General features: G+C 36.0%; 1 protein-coding gene across 1 annotated transcript; it reads right to left on the bottom strand.

Moving 5' to 3' along the window:
- Window positions 1-696: 696 nt before the first annotated feature.
- LOC140229612 (arylsulfatase B-like) lies at window positions 697-16,150 on the bottom strand. The gene is made up of 6 exons (XM_072309860.1): window positions 16,078-16,150; window positions 6,584-6,759; window positions 5,096-5,305; window positions 3,587-3,855; window positions 2,124-2,287; window positions 697-806 (listed from the first exon to the last, which is right to left on the bottom strand). Exons 1-6 carry the CDS (start codon window positions 16,148-16,150, stop codon window positions 697-699), a joined length of 1,002 nt encoding a protein of 333 aa, XP_072165961.1.
- Window positions 16,151-19,372: the final 3,222 nt, after the last annotated feature.

The following is a 19,372-nucleotide window of genomic DNA, read 5'->3' on the forward strand; positions in this document are numbered from 1 at the left end:
CCTCGATAATTTTTCACTTTTTCAGATAGTTTTCTATAGGCGCTTAAAATGTCTTAGCAATTTTTAATCCATATGAATCGACACGTTTCCGTCATTTTGAACAAATTGTGTTGAAGGTGCTACTGAATCTTAATGGGCTTGTATTCAATGAAATAAGAAATATCTAAAAAAGATAACAAATAATCAAAAGGCAAGGACATCCGATTTCATAATATTATCTAACTTTTTTTTTTCAAAATTACACTTGTTTCAAACGATTGCGTGTGTGTAAATGTGGGTCACAGGATTAATTCAATCTCTGTCACACGAACGTTATCCAATTGGTTTATCTGAACTGAAGTACCTATACATGCCCCACAGAGGGATTATTGCTAGATATCGATATCGGGAAAGTACTGTCCACACCATGCGGTCAAGTCGTTGATTAGTCTTTAGAATTATATTTATTGCAAACTTTCGGAGTATATCTCACAGTATATCTCACAGTATACGAGATTTGCCTCTTTCAAAATAATGTAGAACTTATTGCACCATTATGTTATTCCCAGCTTGTCCAAGAGCCATTGTGAAGTGCTGGGTCAGCCTTGGGATCAAGAGGCGACCAGAAAACCGGCACTGACGAATCGAGATAAAACTGAAGTCGGCCGAGGAGGAAATTCACCATTGCAGGGTTCTCATCTGACAAGTCGGTCTTCTCTATAGTGGGTCGTCTCTGATGTTGAAAAGCCAAGTTTTCTTGGTAGGAGGAGTGGAAGGATTGATGGGAGCGATTCCCGAGCCAGGGACGGGAATCCAGCTCTTGTTCCCTATATCAACAGAGGGAACATTTTAACTGGGTCATTTGAGTGGTTGAATTTTTTTTCTCTCAATAAAAAAAATGTATTGGAATTTGGTCGTTTCTTTTCACGTCTTTTCATGATGGTGAAAGTATGTGAATTTTTATCGTGGTTGAATAATTTGTCTCTTAAGTAACAATAATTGATAAGGTAATCATTGATCACTTTTCATTTCTGTTCTGATTCTTTGTTTCATTCTTTTAGTATAAATTGTGTGTATCGATATTCCCAAAAGGTTTCAGCTCTTAGGAAATGAAACTTACATTTGTTATTTCTCATGATATAGGTGCTTACTCAACCATTACGTACGCAGTATGGCGTAAAATGACATTATTGTTTATGCTTCCATTTTTACATAATTGTATAATTTTGCGACGTAACCTGGTAGGCACTTATTTCATGTAATGATCTACCTGTGCAATACAAATACATAAGAGCGAGAGAGAGAGAGAGAGAGAAGTGCCCCTGATGCGCACGTATATAATGTTGTGCGTGCGTCAAAATTGAGCTAGAACTGAGCTATAATTTGGATACGTTTTAGACAGTTTTGAATAATTCAAATTTTGCTCGCATGCACTTCATTCGCTAGTCATTTGTGCCCAAATGTACGTAAATGAAAGAAACTGTACACTATTTTCTTAGATCATCCTGTTGTGTTTTAAGGGAAAGAATTCCATAAGGTGCAATAATGTGCAACTGTACATCGTTCAAAATTCTCACCCACATATATATATACATATATATATATATATATATATATATATATATACATATACATATAATATAATAGGCCTACATCTCATACGGGGAGATCAGAGTTGATATTCCCATGCACATTCCAAAAATGCAACCAAAAAAAAAAAAATGCAAGTCTTAAAGTAGCTTTATACGTTTACGTTTAAAAATGAGACACGGATATTTTGATGCATTGTGATATCGACGCTGCCCGTATTTGTATTCATTTATCTATTTATTCATTTATTTATTTTTGGAGTGAGGGAGGGGGTGTATTGGAAGCAATGTTATCTCCCGAACGTATATTTACGTCTTTGTGCGGCGATGGGGTGGTACTCATCCCCCCCCCCCTTTTTTTTTTCCGGCGAGCAGGTTCCGCTGTAACAAAATAATGATAACACTACTTGTAATAATAACAATATAATCGATATATTGAAATATTTTTCTTTTTTCTATCTTATATCATTTAGGGTGTAGTTTCTTTAATGGGAATCATCCTGAGCCTCGTTCTACATGACAGTTTATTGTTTACTTGGTATCATAAACACGTACATTGCCTGCCTGTCAGTAGTTTCCAGTCCAGGTATCTAATGGCTGCAGTAATATCTGAACTGAAGACATGTGGCATGGCAATCGGTTCCTCTGATCCCTTATGCGGGATTCCTGGCGGATCGATGTTATACAGCATTTCATGGCGAGAAGAGGCACTCCCTTCCCTGAAAGTAATAACACGAACAGTTTCTATCAATTGCTCTTTCATTTCATGAATTAATATACATGAAGAGTTTGTTTGCAAAAAACCAATAAGTCCATATTTGCCAAATGGAGATATTTGCGATTAAAGGTCAAGAAAAATAAAGAGAATAATAAGAAAATTTTTGCTTCTTTTGACCATAACTTCAAAAATATACCTTTATATGTAGTGACCAATATATCATTTAAAAGGTATTATTTTGTGCTTCATGACAGAGGCCGTACTTCAAAATCTTCAAAAATGGACTTATCGGTTTTTGCAAACAAACTACCTATACCTAGCGACTCAGTGATATACATAGCATCAACTGAAATTTCACTTTGTGTGTGTCTGTGTCTTTGTGTGTGCTTATCTTTTATCAAATTTGCGAGCTTATAACCTAAGGTATGTGTCGTTTTTATTTATATTTGGATGTTTGTTTTCCTCCATCTCACTTATATTTTCAAAATTCCTGTCCAGAAACAAACAAAACAGTGTATTGCCGTTAGCTCATTTTAGTTCAGAGCATTCGAAAGGTGCATGCCACCACAACGCACACCCTGGTTTCGTTTCATGAAAGTCAAATGACAGATTTTTCGCTCATCGGACGCCTTCATAACAGACTGCATAAAATGGATTTTAAATAGCTACACTGCAAAAAGTCCGGTGTTAAATAGTGAACACCGAGCTGGTGTTAAATTTTCGGTGCTCATTTATGGTGTTAAATTAACACCTCCGGGTGTCATTTCCAAATTTTAAACTGTTTTTTGAAGAGTTTCTTAGTAACTGCACATCTTGTTAAATTTTAATTTAAACAAGACGATCAAGAATTTTACATTAAAATACTAGATTTTTGAAAAAATGTGAAAATAAATTTACACCAAAGTAACACCAGCTGGTGTGGTCTCTTATTGAAGCTGGACGGGCGTTAAACCATTGATATTAACACCAATAAATATCAAATCAACACCATGTGGTGTCATTTTTTTAATTAACGCCAGTACAGTGTCAAAATAACACCAGGTACAGTGTCAAATTAACACCACGAAGTGTCAGGTGAACACTTTTCAACACCATCACAGTGCATTTTTAACACCTGTGGGTGTGGTCCTTTATTGAAGTTTGATCGGTGTTAGATTTAACACCTGTGGTGTTAAATCTAACACCGATGTTTTTACAGTGTATCTTTCACATACACATAAGCGACTTTGGCCATTCTGAGATTTATGTTAAGACTTTTAAGCGATGACTGCACGAAACGAACCCCTGGTATTAGACTTACTTGACTCTATTCCATTGGTTAAATCCGTCCAGTTCAGATCGGTTTATCACGCCACCAGCCACGCCTTGCACTAAGGTTGGATACCAATCGCTGACATAAATTAGTTCGTTGCTCATCGAACCCTTAACAGAGGGGTCTAGAAGGGGGCTCGCCACGAACCCAATGCCGCGTGTTCCTCCCTCCCAAAGGGATCCCTTCCACCCTCGAAGAGGCCAGTTGTAACCTCCTGCTGATATCTCCCCTCCATTGTCAAAGAAGAAAAGATTAATCTAAAACTGCAGTTGCACAGTTTATATTCTTCATTTGGAAAATGATCTGGTTTAACGAGGTGATTGTATGTCCTTGGAATAAAAAAAAAATAACTGAAAAATCGTCAACGCTATTTGAAACAAGTATTCACGTATAATATAATAAAGCTCAAAAGCTTACAGTGCTTCATATTTTGCATTTGTATTTTGTATATGTTTGGTATGTTTATTTTTGGCATTGCGTGGAGTTATCACATTCTTTTAGATGTTGATTTCTCAATAATTGGATGTTGCAGATGTTTCACGAAAGACAGTGCAGCAGAGTTTGCTACACATAATATAGTTCGTCTGCGGGTGGTTATGATGGATCTTGGAAGGTATCCAGGATAAAATTTCAGCCCAACACTTCTAGAAACATTTTCATGTAGTAGCACAATATCAATATGAACATGAAAGATTTCTTTTACCTACCACCCCCCCCCCCCACACACACACACACAGTACTCAATAGGACATCTCACCCACTTGCTTGAAATTGACTACCAAAAAAGAAAGAATGTTACTGAACAGGTATTTTTAACAGGAAGAATAATTTCCATTGTCGAGAACAATTTAAGCAAATACGGCAAAACATACGCATTTCTTTGGAATTGTGGTCATTGGTCGAATGAAAATGCCACAGTACCAATTTTAAAGGGAACCAAAAGCGGGGAAAGGGCTGACAGTCAAAATATGTTTGAAAGGTCCTGTTCACCTTTTGGAGCAGTGATTAAAAAAAAAATGTTCAAGATATCACATTTGATGCATTTATTTAGGTCTGTTGTATCACAAAACATCCTACCATATAACATTTTTGCAATAAAGCTTAAGATATAAGGAGATATCAGTATTTTTTTTCATTAAAAAGTAAGTTTAGACGGTTTAGTCTGGAAACATTTTCTCATAACACATTTTGTGCATTTGACGACACTTCACGTCGATCATACGCATTCGAACTTTTACAGTGGTTGATTCTATCCCTAACTCACATTTTAGATCTGTTTTAAAACAGTAATGCTCGGCCTTTGTTTCTTCTGCAAATGATAAACTATACCTTTATGTGATTTTAAATGCAATATAGACATGACACTCTTCCTGTCAAACTAGTATTCTATAAATGCCAAATATTTTTTTTTTTTCAATGTCACTTTGATACAGTTGTGTGCTTGTCGCGTGGGTTTCGTTTCTGTATATCGAGCTACTGCAAAACAAACAAATACACACCTGTAGAAAATACCAACACAGTATTTCCCCACAGATTATTTGCTTTCAGGGCTCTTGTGATATTGCCCACAGCTTCGTCCATACACGCCACCATGGCAGCATAGTATCTTCGATGGTAGTCCTCGACAGAGCGATACTGATCGAGGTAGTGGTCAAGAGCCTGAAGAGGGGCGTGGACGGCTTGGAATGGCACATAGAGAAATAAAGGCTGCGGGAGTGTAAGAGAGATTACAATAAACAAGATTACACTATTTAATATTGGTCGACAAAATTTACTACAAATCATGTGTGTGGACTGTGATAAGGGACAGTGGAATGTGAGTTATAGATTTCAACTAAAAACAGAGCTTTTCGGTTAAGTCGCACTTTGAAAAGTCTCGGCCAGTCGTTAGATTTGATAAATTACCCTTCATTCAAATGACAAATATAACTATTCACTGTTTGTCTGCTTTCATTTACCATCACCGGTAACCTTGCCACTTTTTAAATAATATTCTAGCAGTTGGATTTCATTGTTATGAAGAAAGCAAGTTGAACACAATTTGATTCATTCTACATGTTTGGTATTTTTCGTCGACTCCTCCAGAACACTTTGGCTCCAGTCAAATAAAATTTCATTTTTATCTAATACATTGTATACTTGAAATGAAACATGAAAGGCTTCGAAACTTCAAAGAGTCTAAGATGTTGCTGCTGTATTATTTTTTTCTGGACTCGGTGGATAAGAGATAATGATGGTCCTATGTAAAGATCGGTGGCAATTTCGTTACTGAGTATGAAGTACGTATTGAATCCAGTTTGACCCAAATTAGTGCAACACGATAATGTAGGAACAACGTAGCAGTATCGGTTGCGACCATTGTAGAATGCGCCTTCTAATCCGCATTTTGATGTAACTCCGTTCAGTGGTTATTTATACAACACTAAGAAGAATGTGTTGCTTGTCTATATACCAACAAAGACTTTAAGTTTGCAAATAAGTACTACAATGTTTTCCCTGCAGGGATTGGGTCTTTTGTGCTTACGTTGCATTCGAGGGCGAGAGACCACATTTGTTATTAAACCTCACATGTTTCTTCCTCTGTGTGTCTATCTTTATAATGCCGAACTATATGTTGTTATCTATACTTCACTGTGTTCACAGAGTAAAAATGAGAGTTCAGTTCAGCATTATGTTCAATTAAAGTTTGATAATGAATCAATCGAAGAAAAGAGTCAGACGAGAAAAGATATCTGTATATATTGACAGATATGTCATCAAAAGCGGAACAAAATGAGTGTCCTAGAAGTAACAGTTAAAAGTGTTTACGAGAAATAAAATAGTCGTATAAACCCATACAGTGCCATATGGCATCATCAAAAAGAGGTAACAATGCCATCTCTTCGTGATTATTCTCACACTAACATTTACATCAGAGTGCACTTATTTTCACAGTTGTTTTTATTACATGAAAAATTGTAATTTTCAAATTCTACGAATGTTTACCTTAGCTGCATCGTGGTTATGAATGATTTGCTCAGCTCTCTGAGTAAAGATTAGAGTGGAGTACTGTCCAGTGTATTGATCGGCTACCTGCTCTTCGTTGTTCCGAAGGTCTTTTCCTGTGAAGCCATCCTCGTGTGATACGTGCTGAAAGTAATCACTGTGCCCTCCCAAAAACCCTCCAATGAAAAAATAACAACAACAAATGATCCTCTTCTACCAAAATGAAAACGCAAGAAAGTTAATACTTCAAGACATCGATATAGGCTTGTGTTGAGGTCATATAAGTATTCACATTATATTACAGGAATTTCTCCTGATAACGAGCTGAAATAGAAATCATTAATAAAGGACCATGACAAATTTCTTGTTTTTTTTTTTTAACTGGCACATACTATATTAATGAAATAAAAGAATGATGTGTGAATCTGTTATCCTACCGCTTCTAACCTTTGATGTTTTCCTGGATTTCAAGTCGATAAAACAAATTAGAATATCAAGGAAAGTTGCAAAATAAGGCAGGTAGAATTGCCTACATCAACTTATAATCTATATAATCATTTCCTTTCCGTTGAATCATGCAGAGTTCAGTTGAAATGCAATTTGCCTTGCCATGAATTCTAGACCATGACAATATTATGATGCTTTATAACGCGTGGGCAATATGGCTCATTTTGACCTATTTTCATTGTTAGTCTTGTGGGCCGTTGTTTTTTTTTTCGTTGGTGTAAATCATATTCTTTGTATAATTTATTCCATGTATATGTACTACTGTATTGAATACACGAATCATTGTATTGAAGGGATAAAGTCATGATCTTCGGTTTGAATACACATACACACACACACACACAATTAATGCCCGAAAAAGGGGGATTTTGATAAAATATTAAAGCAATAACAACATTGTCCCTCTGAAATTTATCACTGAGAATTAATTTTATTACTCCAACTGTACAAACTACAAAACAGTCAACCTCGCAAAAAGTGGAATCCAAGAAGACAGGTCGGAGAATTTTATTTCAACTTTCAATTTAATTTTGGCTTACACGATAGAATTAGGGCTTGCCTGTGTAAATCTTGATACATTCTTTTTTATTCAACTTTGTCAACACTCGCTATGTGGGGTTTGTGAGACTGACTGTAATTTGATGAAAAGAATGAAATGCATTCTCATTTCAAGTAAAAAACAAAACAAAACAAACGTATGAATATCAAGTTGAAGACTTGTTTGCTAATCAATGGGAATGATTTTTTAAACCTCCTAGCCATTCTGTTTATCCGATTGGACGCTATTCCTCACAGCTTAAAGGAGTCCTCCTGATGATTTTCAAACTTTTACATTTGAACAACTTTAAATTAGTTATACTGAGTACTGAGTTTCAGAATTTATATCAATTGGGTTGGGGAATAAGAACGTTTTCAGAATTAATAACAAATTGCAATGAACAAGGATGATGACATGACAGCCTCACCATCAATTCAGATTCTGAACGTTCGATTGGGTTTTATCCTCCCTGTAGTACACCGCACACGGCAGTCTCGCACACAACGTTTAGTGGCGATACCCCGAGAATTTGCACGCCCGGAAAAAACAAACAAACACGTTTTTTTTTTTTTTTGTTTGTTTGTTTTTTTTTGCGTGCAAATTCTCAGGATATTGCCACCAAGCGGCAAAGAAAGCACATGCGTTGTGTGCGAGACTGTCATGTGCGGTATACAGAGAGGATAAAACCTGGGATAAACCCGGGATAAAACCCTATCAAGATCGTTCGGAATCTGAACACCACACCACAAGAATGCGTGAGTTCGGGTTCAAGGACGCAGAACAAAAGAAAAGGGCAAGCACATATTTCACACAGGTGAAATTGTTAAAGAAGAAATTTATAGGAAATAATATATAAATTGACTGTTTTCCATCATTTAATGTTATTTTGATTAATTTCTGACATAAATCATGCAATAAAGCTGTCTCTGCTTTGAATATAAGAATCTTTATTTTTACCAAATTTAAGCACTGGAAAAAGTTCGATGCGGCTACGAAAAGTGCCAAATCTGTGACGTCACCACGTGTGTATGCAACCCAGTGGGATTTACGTATCTATAGGCAAACTGTGTGCACTTTTCAGGAAATTGGTGTGTAATTTGTTGTCAATCTAGAATAAATCGTCCGCCAAAAACTATATATTCACGTCGTGAAATTGTTTGTTTGTGTTCATTGGAATCATATTTTACACCCATAAATTTATGGAAAAACAAAGTTTTAAAAGCACAAAACCTATCGTCAGCTCAAGATTCACGATTGCCGTGATCAGCTGTTCCTTCGTACAGCCACAATTTGCTGTTATTATTGACACAACAAATTGATCATTGTGGGGGAATTGCGTATAGCTGAGGTAATCTTACATACTCATGAAGGATGATAACTAAGTCAAAGAGCTGTAATTGATTGGAAATCATTTTTACACCCATAAATTTACGGAAATACGACGTTTGAAAAGCACAAAACCTATCGTAATCAGCTCAAGATTCGCGATTGCCGTGATCAGGTGTACGCACAACAGGCCAGCAGAATCGGCAGTGAAGAGGTATTCCTTGATGCCGTGATTTCAGCTTGATTCTTCTTCGAAATGGCATGATGAAGGTTAGTTAGATAAAAATGTGACCTTCTTTTTCTCTTGTGTGTTGGTTTAAATTCTAATTTCTACCTCAACTTGCTTAAAAAAACAGTCTAACAAAGCGGGAAACTGCAACATTTCCGTGCTGAGCAGCAGTCACGATACACGTGTTGCATGCAAGCATCATGCACCGCTGCTGCAGCGATTCCCATTAGTATAACACGTAGGTTGCTTGTAAACAAGGGGGTCCTCGGCGCAGTTGACCAATAATGAACACGTATTTCGATCACGTGTCTTGGTAAGCAACAAGGCTGTTTACGCGTCTGGGAGACGATTTGCATAAACTTACGCATGTTTCAGACGAATTTATGAATGAAAGTGAGTAGCATGACATCCTGCCATGACCATATTTGGAATAAGCAGACGTAGAGCTTTCTGTTAGGTACCAAACGTGTCAGGGTTCAACGCAGAATATCTAACACACGATCGCCAAAAGGACAGTCATTTTCGCCATAAGCGAAGGCGATTTGGACTTTAGACGTAAGATTTTGGCCAACACTTGAGATTGACATCCCACTTTTCTCTTCAAAATTCCACATTTTGTAGGTTGTATTTCGAAATGTTGATATCAATCGGAAACTAGAAAATTTCCCCTACAACGTGATACCAAAATGTCAATTTGGTCCCTGAGGTAGGTCATTTTTTTGACCTCTTTCGGGCTGTAGCGCGAAATCACATTTGCCGAGAAGTTTCAGGTTTTGCCAGAGCGTGTCTCATATAGCCGTACGGCAAATCAGCTCATACACATTAGGTGACGTCGCTCAAATCTGATGTTTCTTGTAGCGAACAGAGCTACGTGGTCATGGAAATTGTTTTTTTTTTCAATCTCAAAAACAGTTTAGGGGTAAAGTTACATCGTCTAAAAGATATCCAGTTTTGTTAACTAGCTTCTTAGCTTTCCGTAGATATTAAAGTTGTCATATTTCTAGATTCTCTATAAATTTCTGCATTAAGCAAGCGGTATTGTAATGGAATTACACTGCTACATTTCTGAAATATGTGAGGTTCCTATGTCATCAACACTGTTCAGTGTAATTTGTTTAAGATTTTTCAGAGCATTGGTCTCTCTGCTCAAGGATCACAATAAATTCCAGAAATCTTTATATGGAGCTGCCGATTTTTGTACTACATGAAAGACGTGAAATTATTAAAATCGTCCGGAATGCCCCTTTAATTGAACATGATGTGAAAATGCAATTGAAATCATATTTTCTATTCATCATTTTTAGAGGCAATGTTTACACATGTGCACTTTATCTGCAATAGGACAGTTGACCCAGTTTCTAGTTTTGTCATACATTTCAGAAATTTATTGTGTCAAGGCTATTACTTGTAAAACAATCAGAATAGCTGAATTCATGATTAGTGGAGCAGAACAATAATTGACAAAAGATCATTATGTGACCATGTATCACAAAACCACTAAAAGTCGCCGGACGTGAGTTTTTAGTTTCAGGCAAATTCTGAGAGCGAAAACGTCAGCTTTAAAATTGATAATGTAAGTCAATGCAAATTGACTCTCCTAACCTTTCTAAATAGTGGAAAGAAAGCATGCCTAGACGACAGTGCTCGGTGAGAAAATGAGCTTTGACGTGTATGGTCTTTTCTTTTATGACAAGTACTATGCCTTTCAAAGTAGGGACATTATCTTAAAGTTTTTAATATTAAAAGTAAAGATTGTACAAAAGGTAACACTTATTACACAAATTACACAGTATACCCCCCCCCCCCAAAAAAAAAAAACAACAACAACAACAACAACTACTACTATTAACAAAGGCATTTTATTTCGTGTTATTATCCCTAAACGTAAGAATTATGCGGAAGAAATGCTCTTTTAGAAAAATATTAGAAAAGTAAGTTTTGACTCCTCTGGCCCGTTTCATCTAATTTGGACAATGTTGGATTTCTCACGCAAAATCGAGGAGCGCGAAGTTTTCTTGGTTGTGTGATGCACGGTCACATTTACCACAAAAACGGACAGTGAAAACACGGGTTACGCCATTTCCTGACCCACTTCATCTGACACACTCTTTCTGACACACTTTTTTTGCCATTCATTTTGTACACGGGGCAGTTTTCATGAGACGGCCTCTGTTATTGGCAACTGTGCTAATGAATATTCATCAGCCTTGCGATAATTTTTTCATAATGAGTCACTCGGTCTGATTCTGTGTCTGTGATTGGCTTTTAGCTATTGACTTACGCGTGATATCGATCTCCTCAAGGGGGACCATGACGATATCTGATTACCGGTGTGCGTGTGTAGTGTGTTGAATTGCGTTTTAGTGCCAGTGAGTGTGGCATAACTTCTGCAGGTTTCCTGTTCATTTCTCTCTCTTTTTCTCTCTTTTGCTTTCGTATCATCTTATCTCTGTTATTCTTAGAGTACAATCGTACTACCACAAGTGTTTTCCCCCATTTTTTGAAGTGATTATCTCGTTTGCAACAATTTAGAGGTGAGTTTTTGTTCGAGTGTTTGTTGAGTTTTTTGATTGAACACGATGTAGATTATCTACGTGTGTGCGAGAACATTCATGGTACCCACTCGTTTGTTTCCGTGTGCATTTTTACCGTACAGTGTCTTCATCGTTCGTCTTCCAAGCAGCGAGTTTTCACCCTAGTTTTCCTCAACGTAGTTTTTTACCTCAATTTTTTTTTTTTTTTTTTTTTTGCGGTGCAAGATGTTCAGTGTATTTTTTCTACGGTAAAATGCCATCGTTGATGATCTCCGTGTATTCATTACTAGTTTTCCACCTCCGTTTCATTTTGTGTACAACTAACATTGATCTAAAGTCTAACGTAGTTAGCTACAAAGTCTGCGATGTCTGTATGCTGATGTGTTTTTGTGAGCTGGGAGTGACTATGGTGGGAATGATATTCAGGGTTTTGCTGTGGTTGAGATGATAGTGATGATGATCATAATGATTCTGGTGATGATATACGAACCCTTTTGATGATGCAATTATTTCGTGTGACCATGACGTTGATCATTGATGATGGCGAGAACGACACGAGTAGCCTAGCCTAGGCCAAGGACGAGAGTGACACTGTCCACGGGGGCTGTTGCTCGCTCATGCACAGGAGTGGTCTAGACCTAGAGACTTGCATTTAAGCAGTTTTTTTTTTTTTTTTTTTGTACCTTTTGGTTGTTCACTTGGGTTAGTGCTCCAAAAATTCGTTTCTCTAAAGAAACTCAACCAAGAGCTTGACAATAAGGTTGCCTCAGGGCTATTCTTTAGTAAATATTAGACCTAAATGGCGATGCTAATTTAGTTTTCATTTTAAGAACTCGATTATATCCCATTTTCTTTGCTCATTTTTCAAATGATAAATTATTTAGAACTGTAAATTTACTTAAATTCTGATGTACTGCATTCACCATTGTAAAAATCAATAAAAAAGAGCCCGCTGAGCAGGTGTTTCATTCTATCCTTTTCATTTCCTTCCTATCATGTTGGTTTCCTTCCTGTCACTTCCTTCTTTGACCCTGGACGGAAGAAAAAAAAATCCCATCTTGCCATGTAAAGACAGAACACATACCATCATGAAATATTATGACATTAGAATAGTTTTAAAAGATTATGTAAGTCATCAAAATTCTTGTGTGTGAAAATAGATAATAAATAAAAGGTGATTTCTTACAAAGCAGTTCTTTCAAATGTCCAACAGCCTCAGAACAGCTTCGATAATGAAGCTAGTGAAATCTCAAAACTATCGTGGCAACAAGTGATATTGATAGGAAATTCTGACAAAAACTGTCACAACATTTGATGTTTAAATTTGTCTAGTTTTATTGGATTAGGTCATGAAACTATAAATGCCACCGATAAAATCACAATCGCTCTCAATTTGAACAGAGGCAGTAGGGTAGGAATGACTCGGCAAACAGCTGCTGATTATTTATGCGTCGTATCCATGGGCAACTGCGGGGTAACTGGAAGAAGACGCACGAAGTTTAGACTTGAGTCAAGAACTTATTTATTATCAATTTTTTATTCAAAACATTTTTTTTTCTTTGGATTTCAAAAAAAAGGTCAAAATATTTCATATTACGCTTCTTAAATGTATTATGAATATAAATATGAAGAATTTTTATCGTGATTTCATGAAGAATTAGAATTATTATGAATATATAAATACTAGACGGGCTGAACAATGAAGTCTAATTTTGCCCCAAGAATTTGCAGCCCACCGTACGTGCTGGTGGTGCATTCCTAGCGTTCTTGCCGCACTCTCCCAGCCACGTGCAAGCATGCATGCAACAGTCACCAACAGTCACATAGAGTACATGTTTAGCTACTTCACCGATCTCACTCCTGATCTCTTGCAAAGAAAACCTTTACAAGTGTAGAAAATTCTCTCGAAACTAAGCCAGACATGAATTTGGAACGTACATTACAGTGTCAAGACCTTTTCAGTGGACTTTGTTTTCGCTATTTGTCTGTTTAGCTCTCGAATGTACGACTTCTTACGTCCGATTTGTTTTTTACCTCACCACGTGGTACTGTTTTTCAGCCCCATGCTTCCTCCATATGCACACATGTTGTAAACACACACAAGCCACCGGCACCGCGATCGAAGTTTGAGCGATAGCGATAACATGTGTGGAGCAGACATGCGGATTTCAGCACAGATGAGTAGTTGAACGTATCACGATTGTAAAACAAATATTTTTCTATGTCTCTGCCAATTTGAATTAGGTTATCTAATCATAGATGGATTACGATTTTATTCTAAAATAGATTAGCTATGGCAAGAATTTGCTTACATGAGAGTTATTTGATAACATTGCAAAATAAAACCCCCGTCATTGAATGGAATGTTCCAGAGCTATCTCGGGGGGGGGGGGGGGTTGGGAGCATGAATACCCTTCGCGTGTAGATCGCGCCGTAGGGAAGATCGCGCCCAAGTTCACTGCCGACTTACTAGGCGCACGAAGATTACTAGTACACAGAGGCCCGTACGTGGATGGGTTAAGCAGCTGAAAAAAAAAAAGGTACTGGAAGCCCACGTAGTAGCAAGGCCTACACGTGGATGAGGTTAGAAATTGCCGCGCGCCTCCAGCTCACCAGCTCCTGGCCGCCTCTTATTGGCCGGCCTTGAGCGCGACGTTCGACAAGCCATACCATAGTCTTGAATATTCATTAGCACAGTAGCCAATAACAGACGCCGTCTCATGAAAACTGCCCCGTGTACAAAGTGAATGGCAAAAAAAGTGTGTCAGAAAGAGTGTGTCAGATAAAGTGGGTCAGGAAATGGCGTAACCCTGAAAACACAACCATCACGACGACATGACAGATTGTGAGAAAAAACTTGAGCAGCAATGTGTTTGGCTACGCTAGAGGATGCCTTCCATACCCAGACATAAAACGCGTATCTCTTTTCGAATCGAACATGTATACTACTATATAAGATTTTATTTTGTCAGTCAATGAACATGAAACTATATTTTAAAGGAATTGCATTTATAAAGGAATAATATTCTACAAGAAAACAAAATCTCTCCAAAATGTGGATCTAACTTACGATAAAAACACATTATGCACTGCAGTTGTTCCCGTAATAGGTTCATTGAAAAGGTTGCAAAACCACGAACATTGGAAAAAGAGCGAACATCGCGAATTTGCAGAAGACCAATACCGCTTTCCCAGCGTAACACGTGTTATTGGTATTAACGATTAATGCAAAGGGATAATTGATTGAAAAGATATGGAGTGTGTGAATAAAATTACTTACTAATGGTGTTTCCTTAACATTCATTTCTTTTCCTTCAATCATTGAAAGTGCAGTATGAAGTACTAAAACATAACATGTTGATAGTAAAGGTCCATTTCATTGCGTGGTGGTCAGTGTCCAGGGGCGGATCCAGGAATTCCGTAAAGAGGTGTACCTTTACAAATGTAAAGGGTGGGGGAGCACGCCCCCCCCCCCCTTTAATTTCGTAAAGGCGCCCCATTTTTCCTTTTTCTTTTTTTAAACAAAAAAACAATGGGCGCCGAAGGGGGGGACGCCTGGATCCGCCACTGGTGTCATCAATACAGCCGCGAGGTAAATTGTACACGTATGATTTACAGATGTCAAGCAATGAATTGAGTCTCTGGACTTGTAGACATAGAATTCGGTGTTCGAGACATGTCCAGTGCAGGAAGAATTATCAGTTGCAGTTTAAAGCGTAGAGGTAGAAACTTGTACCTCCATGGTTAAAGACAGAACCGATCTTTATATTGAAGGATCTACGGATTCATTTTAAATGGATTTATTGATAACAGATATATGAATACAATAGTTTGTGTTATTTACAGATAACGAAAGTCTGTAGCCGATATAATTGTAGATCATCTTGATGAATTGTAAAAAATTCGATATATACTTAATACACTTATGTAATTTGTTTTGCACGCTAATATCTATTTTAAAAAAGAAACCCAACTAGAATGATTAAGACATCTACAAGCCTGCTAGACATAATGCATACAATTTTTTACCAACGGTGTAGTTTAACTATGACGAATCTGATCACCTGTTCATTTTTTTTTTTTTTTTAGGAGGGGGGGGGGGAATCGAACAGATTAATAAACAAGATATATATATTATATATATATATATATATATATATATATATATTTAATATGTGTGTGTGTTTATATATATATATATGTATATATATATATATATATATATATATATATATTAATATGTGTGTGTGTTTATATATATATATATGTATATATATATATATATATATATATATATACATATGGGGGCCTATCACTAAGGTGAGTGCCGTAAGTTCACCTCGCACGCATTCTTACAGACTATTGTCTGAGAACACAGCAAACATGCTGATAGGGGGCAGCTTTGACAGCCGGGTGAGGAGCATGGCGTCCATTTGTATTTTGTCACACTAGTTACGACACTTGTCAAATATTTAGACAATAAATTTGACCACGTAAAATCTGGTCCCCAATTCGGTTCCTTTCACGATAGATATCCTTCAAATTGCATTCACTATGTATTTAGGGCGGTGAGTTGGCTCAGTCGGTAGCGCGTGTAGCTCACGATCACGCGGCCCGGGTTCGAACCCGAGTCTGGACTGAGCAATGTTGTGTGTAAGCATTCCGTCCCCTCTAGCAAGAGGCAAAACACTCTGTCCCTCGGATAGGACATAAAATGGAGATCCCGTGTATGAGAGAGTAACAACTCATGCACGTAAAAGAACCTGCTTCATTCATTCATCGCAAAGAGCAGGGTGTTTAACCCGGTGAAGTGATCCCACCTCACATCCAACTGGACCCCATGGAAGACCAGCTTAACATAGCTGAATATGGGCTAGCCAGCCATCTTCACAGATGGAAAATGAACAAACAAACAAACAATACTTCCATAGATAGTTTCTGTTTTTGCAAAATACCTTGTTTTTTTTTTAAGATTATGTAATAAGATAGGGGGTACTGGACCCTTTGTATTCGATATATATTATACGCACCATAACCGTAGTGATAATGCCTGCCAAATTGGTGACTACGGTTTGAGCATTTGTTTTCCATAAGAAGAAACAACTTTGACAATTTGGCCCCAATTAGGCCCCAATTTGAGACCGTCTGCTCACATACATAAATCACCCCATCTTTGCCTCAAGTGAGTTAAAAAAAAGGCAAAACCCAAAGTAATACACAAAATAAATGGACGATGACATTGAATCATTAAAAGTTGATTAAATCAAGAAACACCAAAGAGCTGATGTCTTCCTTGAGTAAGATGCAGGTATGGCTTTTGATGTTTTCTTAAATATATAGCCTAAGTATTTTTTTTTTCAATGAGGATATACCAGTGATAGAAAAAAAAAAAACTTCGTTATCAGAAAAAAAGGAACATGCTCTTCGATCTCAAAGGGAATAATGTGCTCCAAAAAACACATTAATGAAATTATATTCCTCGATATATTCAAAATCGATATAATAATGATATATATATATATATATATATATATTATATATATAATATATTATATATTATAATATATATAATATATATAATATATTATATATATATAATATATATTATAAATATAATATATATATATAATATATATATATTATATTATATATTATATTATATTATATATTATATTATATATTATATATTATATATTATATATTATATATTATATATATATATATTTTTTTTTTTTCAAAATATCTTTCTAATTGATAACTGTTTCACTACCACTGGTGTTGTGATAGAGAAATTAGTTGGTTAATCTGTCTGAGATTATGACGAATTATAACGAATATTATGATTTCATGTCTCCATCTTAATAATCAATTTACTCTTATTTTGTATTATTTTCTGTAGATGGATTCACACTGTCATCCTATCACTCAGTTGTATGAGTCAATCAATTTCACACTTGCATGTTCAAATCTGTTTAGATTTCAGCGAGACACCGAACTGTGGTTTTTGTAATTGATGATTTCATCTGTTTCTTAACAGGAATTATTATACCAACTTCTTCCTACCGATGATTTTTGTATTTTAAGTAATGAAACAATTTAATTGTTGGAGCGCTCTTTAACCTAATTTTGTAACTTATGGTACGTTGATGAGTACATATGTCGATATCATAACATGTGATAATACAAAGTAATTTAATACCATTGTTACGTAATAAACATGTCAATGTCCTCCTTATGCGTGGGGTACCTTGACTACATTGCGTCTACATGGCAACATCATTGTAAAGGGTACGCACTCTCATAGCAACCAATTCTGTGTATGAGTGCGCGCTCTTCATGTTCAATTTATGTTTTGGTATTGACATTCCCCGTCGAGACTCCTGAAGAAGGTGGAGGCCACCGAAAATTTGAGTTGTTCAATAAACTCATTCTTATTGGCGAAATAATGCATTACTAGTTTATTTCTTGATTCTTCGCTATATATATATATATGTATATATTATATATATATTTATACATATTATATATATATATTACATATATATATATACATATAGTTTCATCCACTTGTGACGTAACATGTAACATTCTTTTAAATTTGGAAACAACACAACGTGAATGTGAATATGATTTATTTTGATTATACTGTACAACAATAATCAACGTTTGTTTCGTCTACAGTTTTGTTTTTTTTTTTGGCAGTTTATGGTCTGAAATATTGACTATTTGTGTTTTTACACGTACAACATCCATGCTTTCAATATTAATCATTGATTGAAATCATTGAAATTGACATCTTATTTAACTTGTTTATGTTCAAACAGGTATGTATTTTTAGTAATTTTAATTCCATATTATCATTTTCTATTACTGTTTAAATGTTCAGCTTAATCATTCTCATTGGATGTTAGCGTTGATAGATACTATTATTGATCGTTTGTACGAAGATGTAAGAAATTATGCGACTGACGCTTTCATTAATATTATAATTACACAAAGTTGATTGAATAATTGGATGATATTCATTAATTTCTTGGTCTCCATGTTAAATCTATCTAATCAGATATTTAACATCTTTTTAGCCATTGTGCGTTTTAGTCAACATCATACTTTATTTGATGCCTCACTTAAGTAATTTCTGTTGTTTTTATTTTTTGTTGTATTTATTTCAATATCTTTTTCATATAATACTCTTTATAAGAATTACGTACAATTGCAATGGAGTGCACCTTACCAGACAAGCGCTTGCTTCTTATTGGTGTTACCCTTTTATGCGAAAAAAAAGAATGTGAGTTGAATTGAATTGAATGACTTATGGGAAACTGTCAATGAAATTAAGAGGAAAAGTGACGAAGAAAACAGTCTGTATTTCATAATGATAAGGAGATCGAATACAGAACCTAATGATTTACGTACATGCAATTCAACATTTCTTTGACAACAAAGGTCGAAAAGGTCGAAAAAAGTTCTAGAAAATATCTTCTCTTCCACCACACTTCCCCCAAGTCATTTTTCCCCAACTGAAAAAAAAAAAATGTTCCAGATTGTTAGATTCATAGATCCAGCGCATTAACGAGCCATCACAGACTTAGCGTGCATCGAAGAAAATTATTATCATCACAATCACACCTCTTAGATATATTTTCAACCTATCT

The sequence above is a fragment of the Diadema setosum genome, chromosome 6, assembly GCF_964275005.1.
Source record: "Diadema setosum chromosome 6, eeDiaSeto1, whole genome shotgun sequence".
In the NCBI taxonomy this organism is placed as follows: domain Eukaryota; kingdom Metazoa; phylum Echinodermata; class Echinoidea; order Diadematoida; family Diadematidae; genus Diadema; species Diadema setosum.

Bases quoted from the DNA above. Each gene is read 5' to 3' on its own strand.
- LOC140229612 (XM_072309860.1), bottom strand. From the start codon at position 16,150: ATGGACGCCATGCTCCTCACCCGGCTGTCAAAGCTGCCCCCTATCAGC. The intron at 3,856-5,095 runs GTGTATTTGTTT...CTGCAGTTTTAG, and splicing joins TGTTGGTATTTTCTACAGGT to ATTAATCTTTTCTTCTTTGA. The intron at 807-2,123 runs GTACGTGTTTAT...CTGTTGATATAG, and splicing joins ACTACTGACAGGCAGGCAAT to GGAACAAGAGCTGGATTCCC.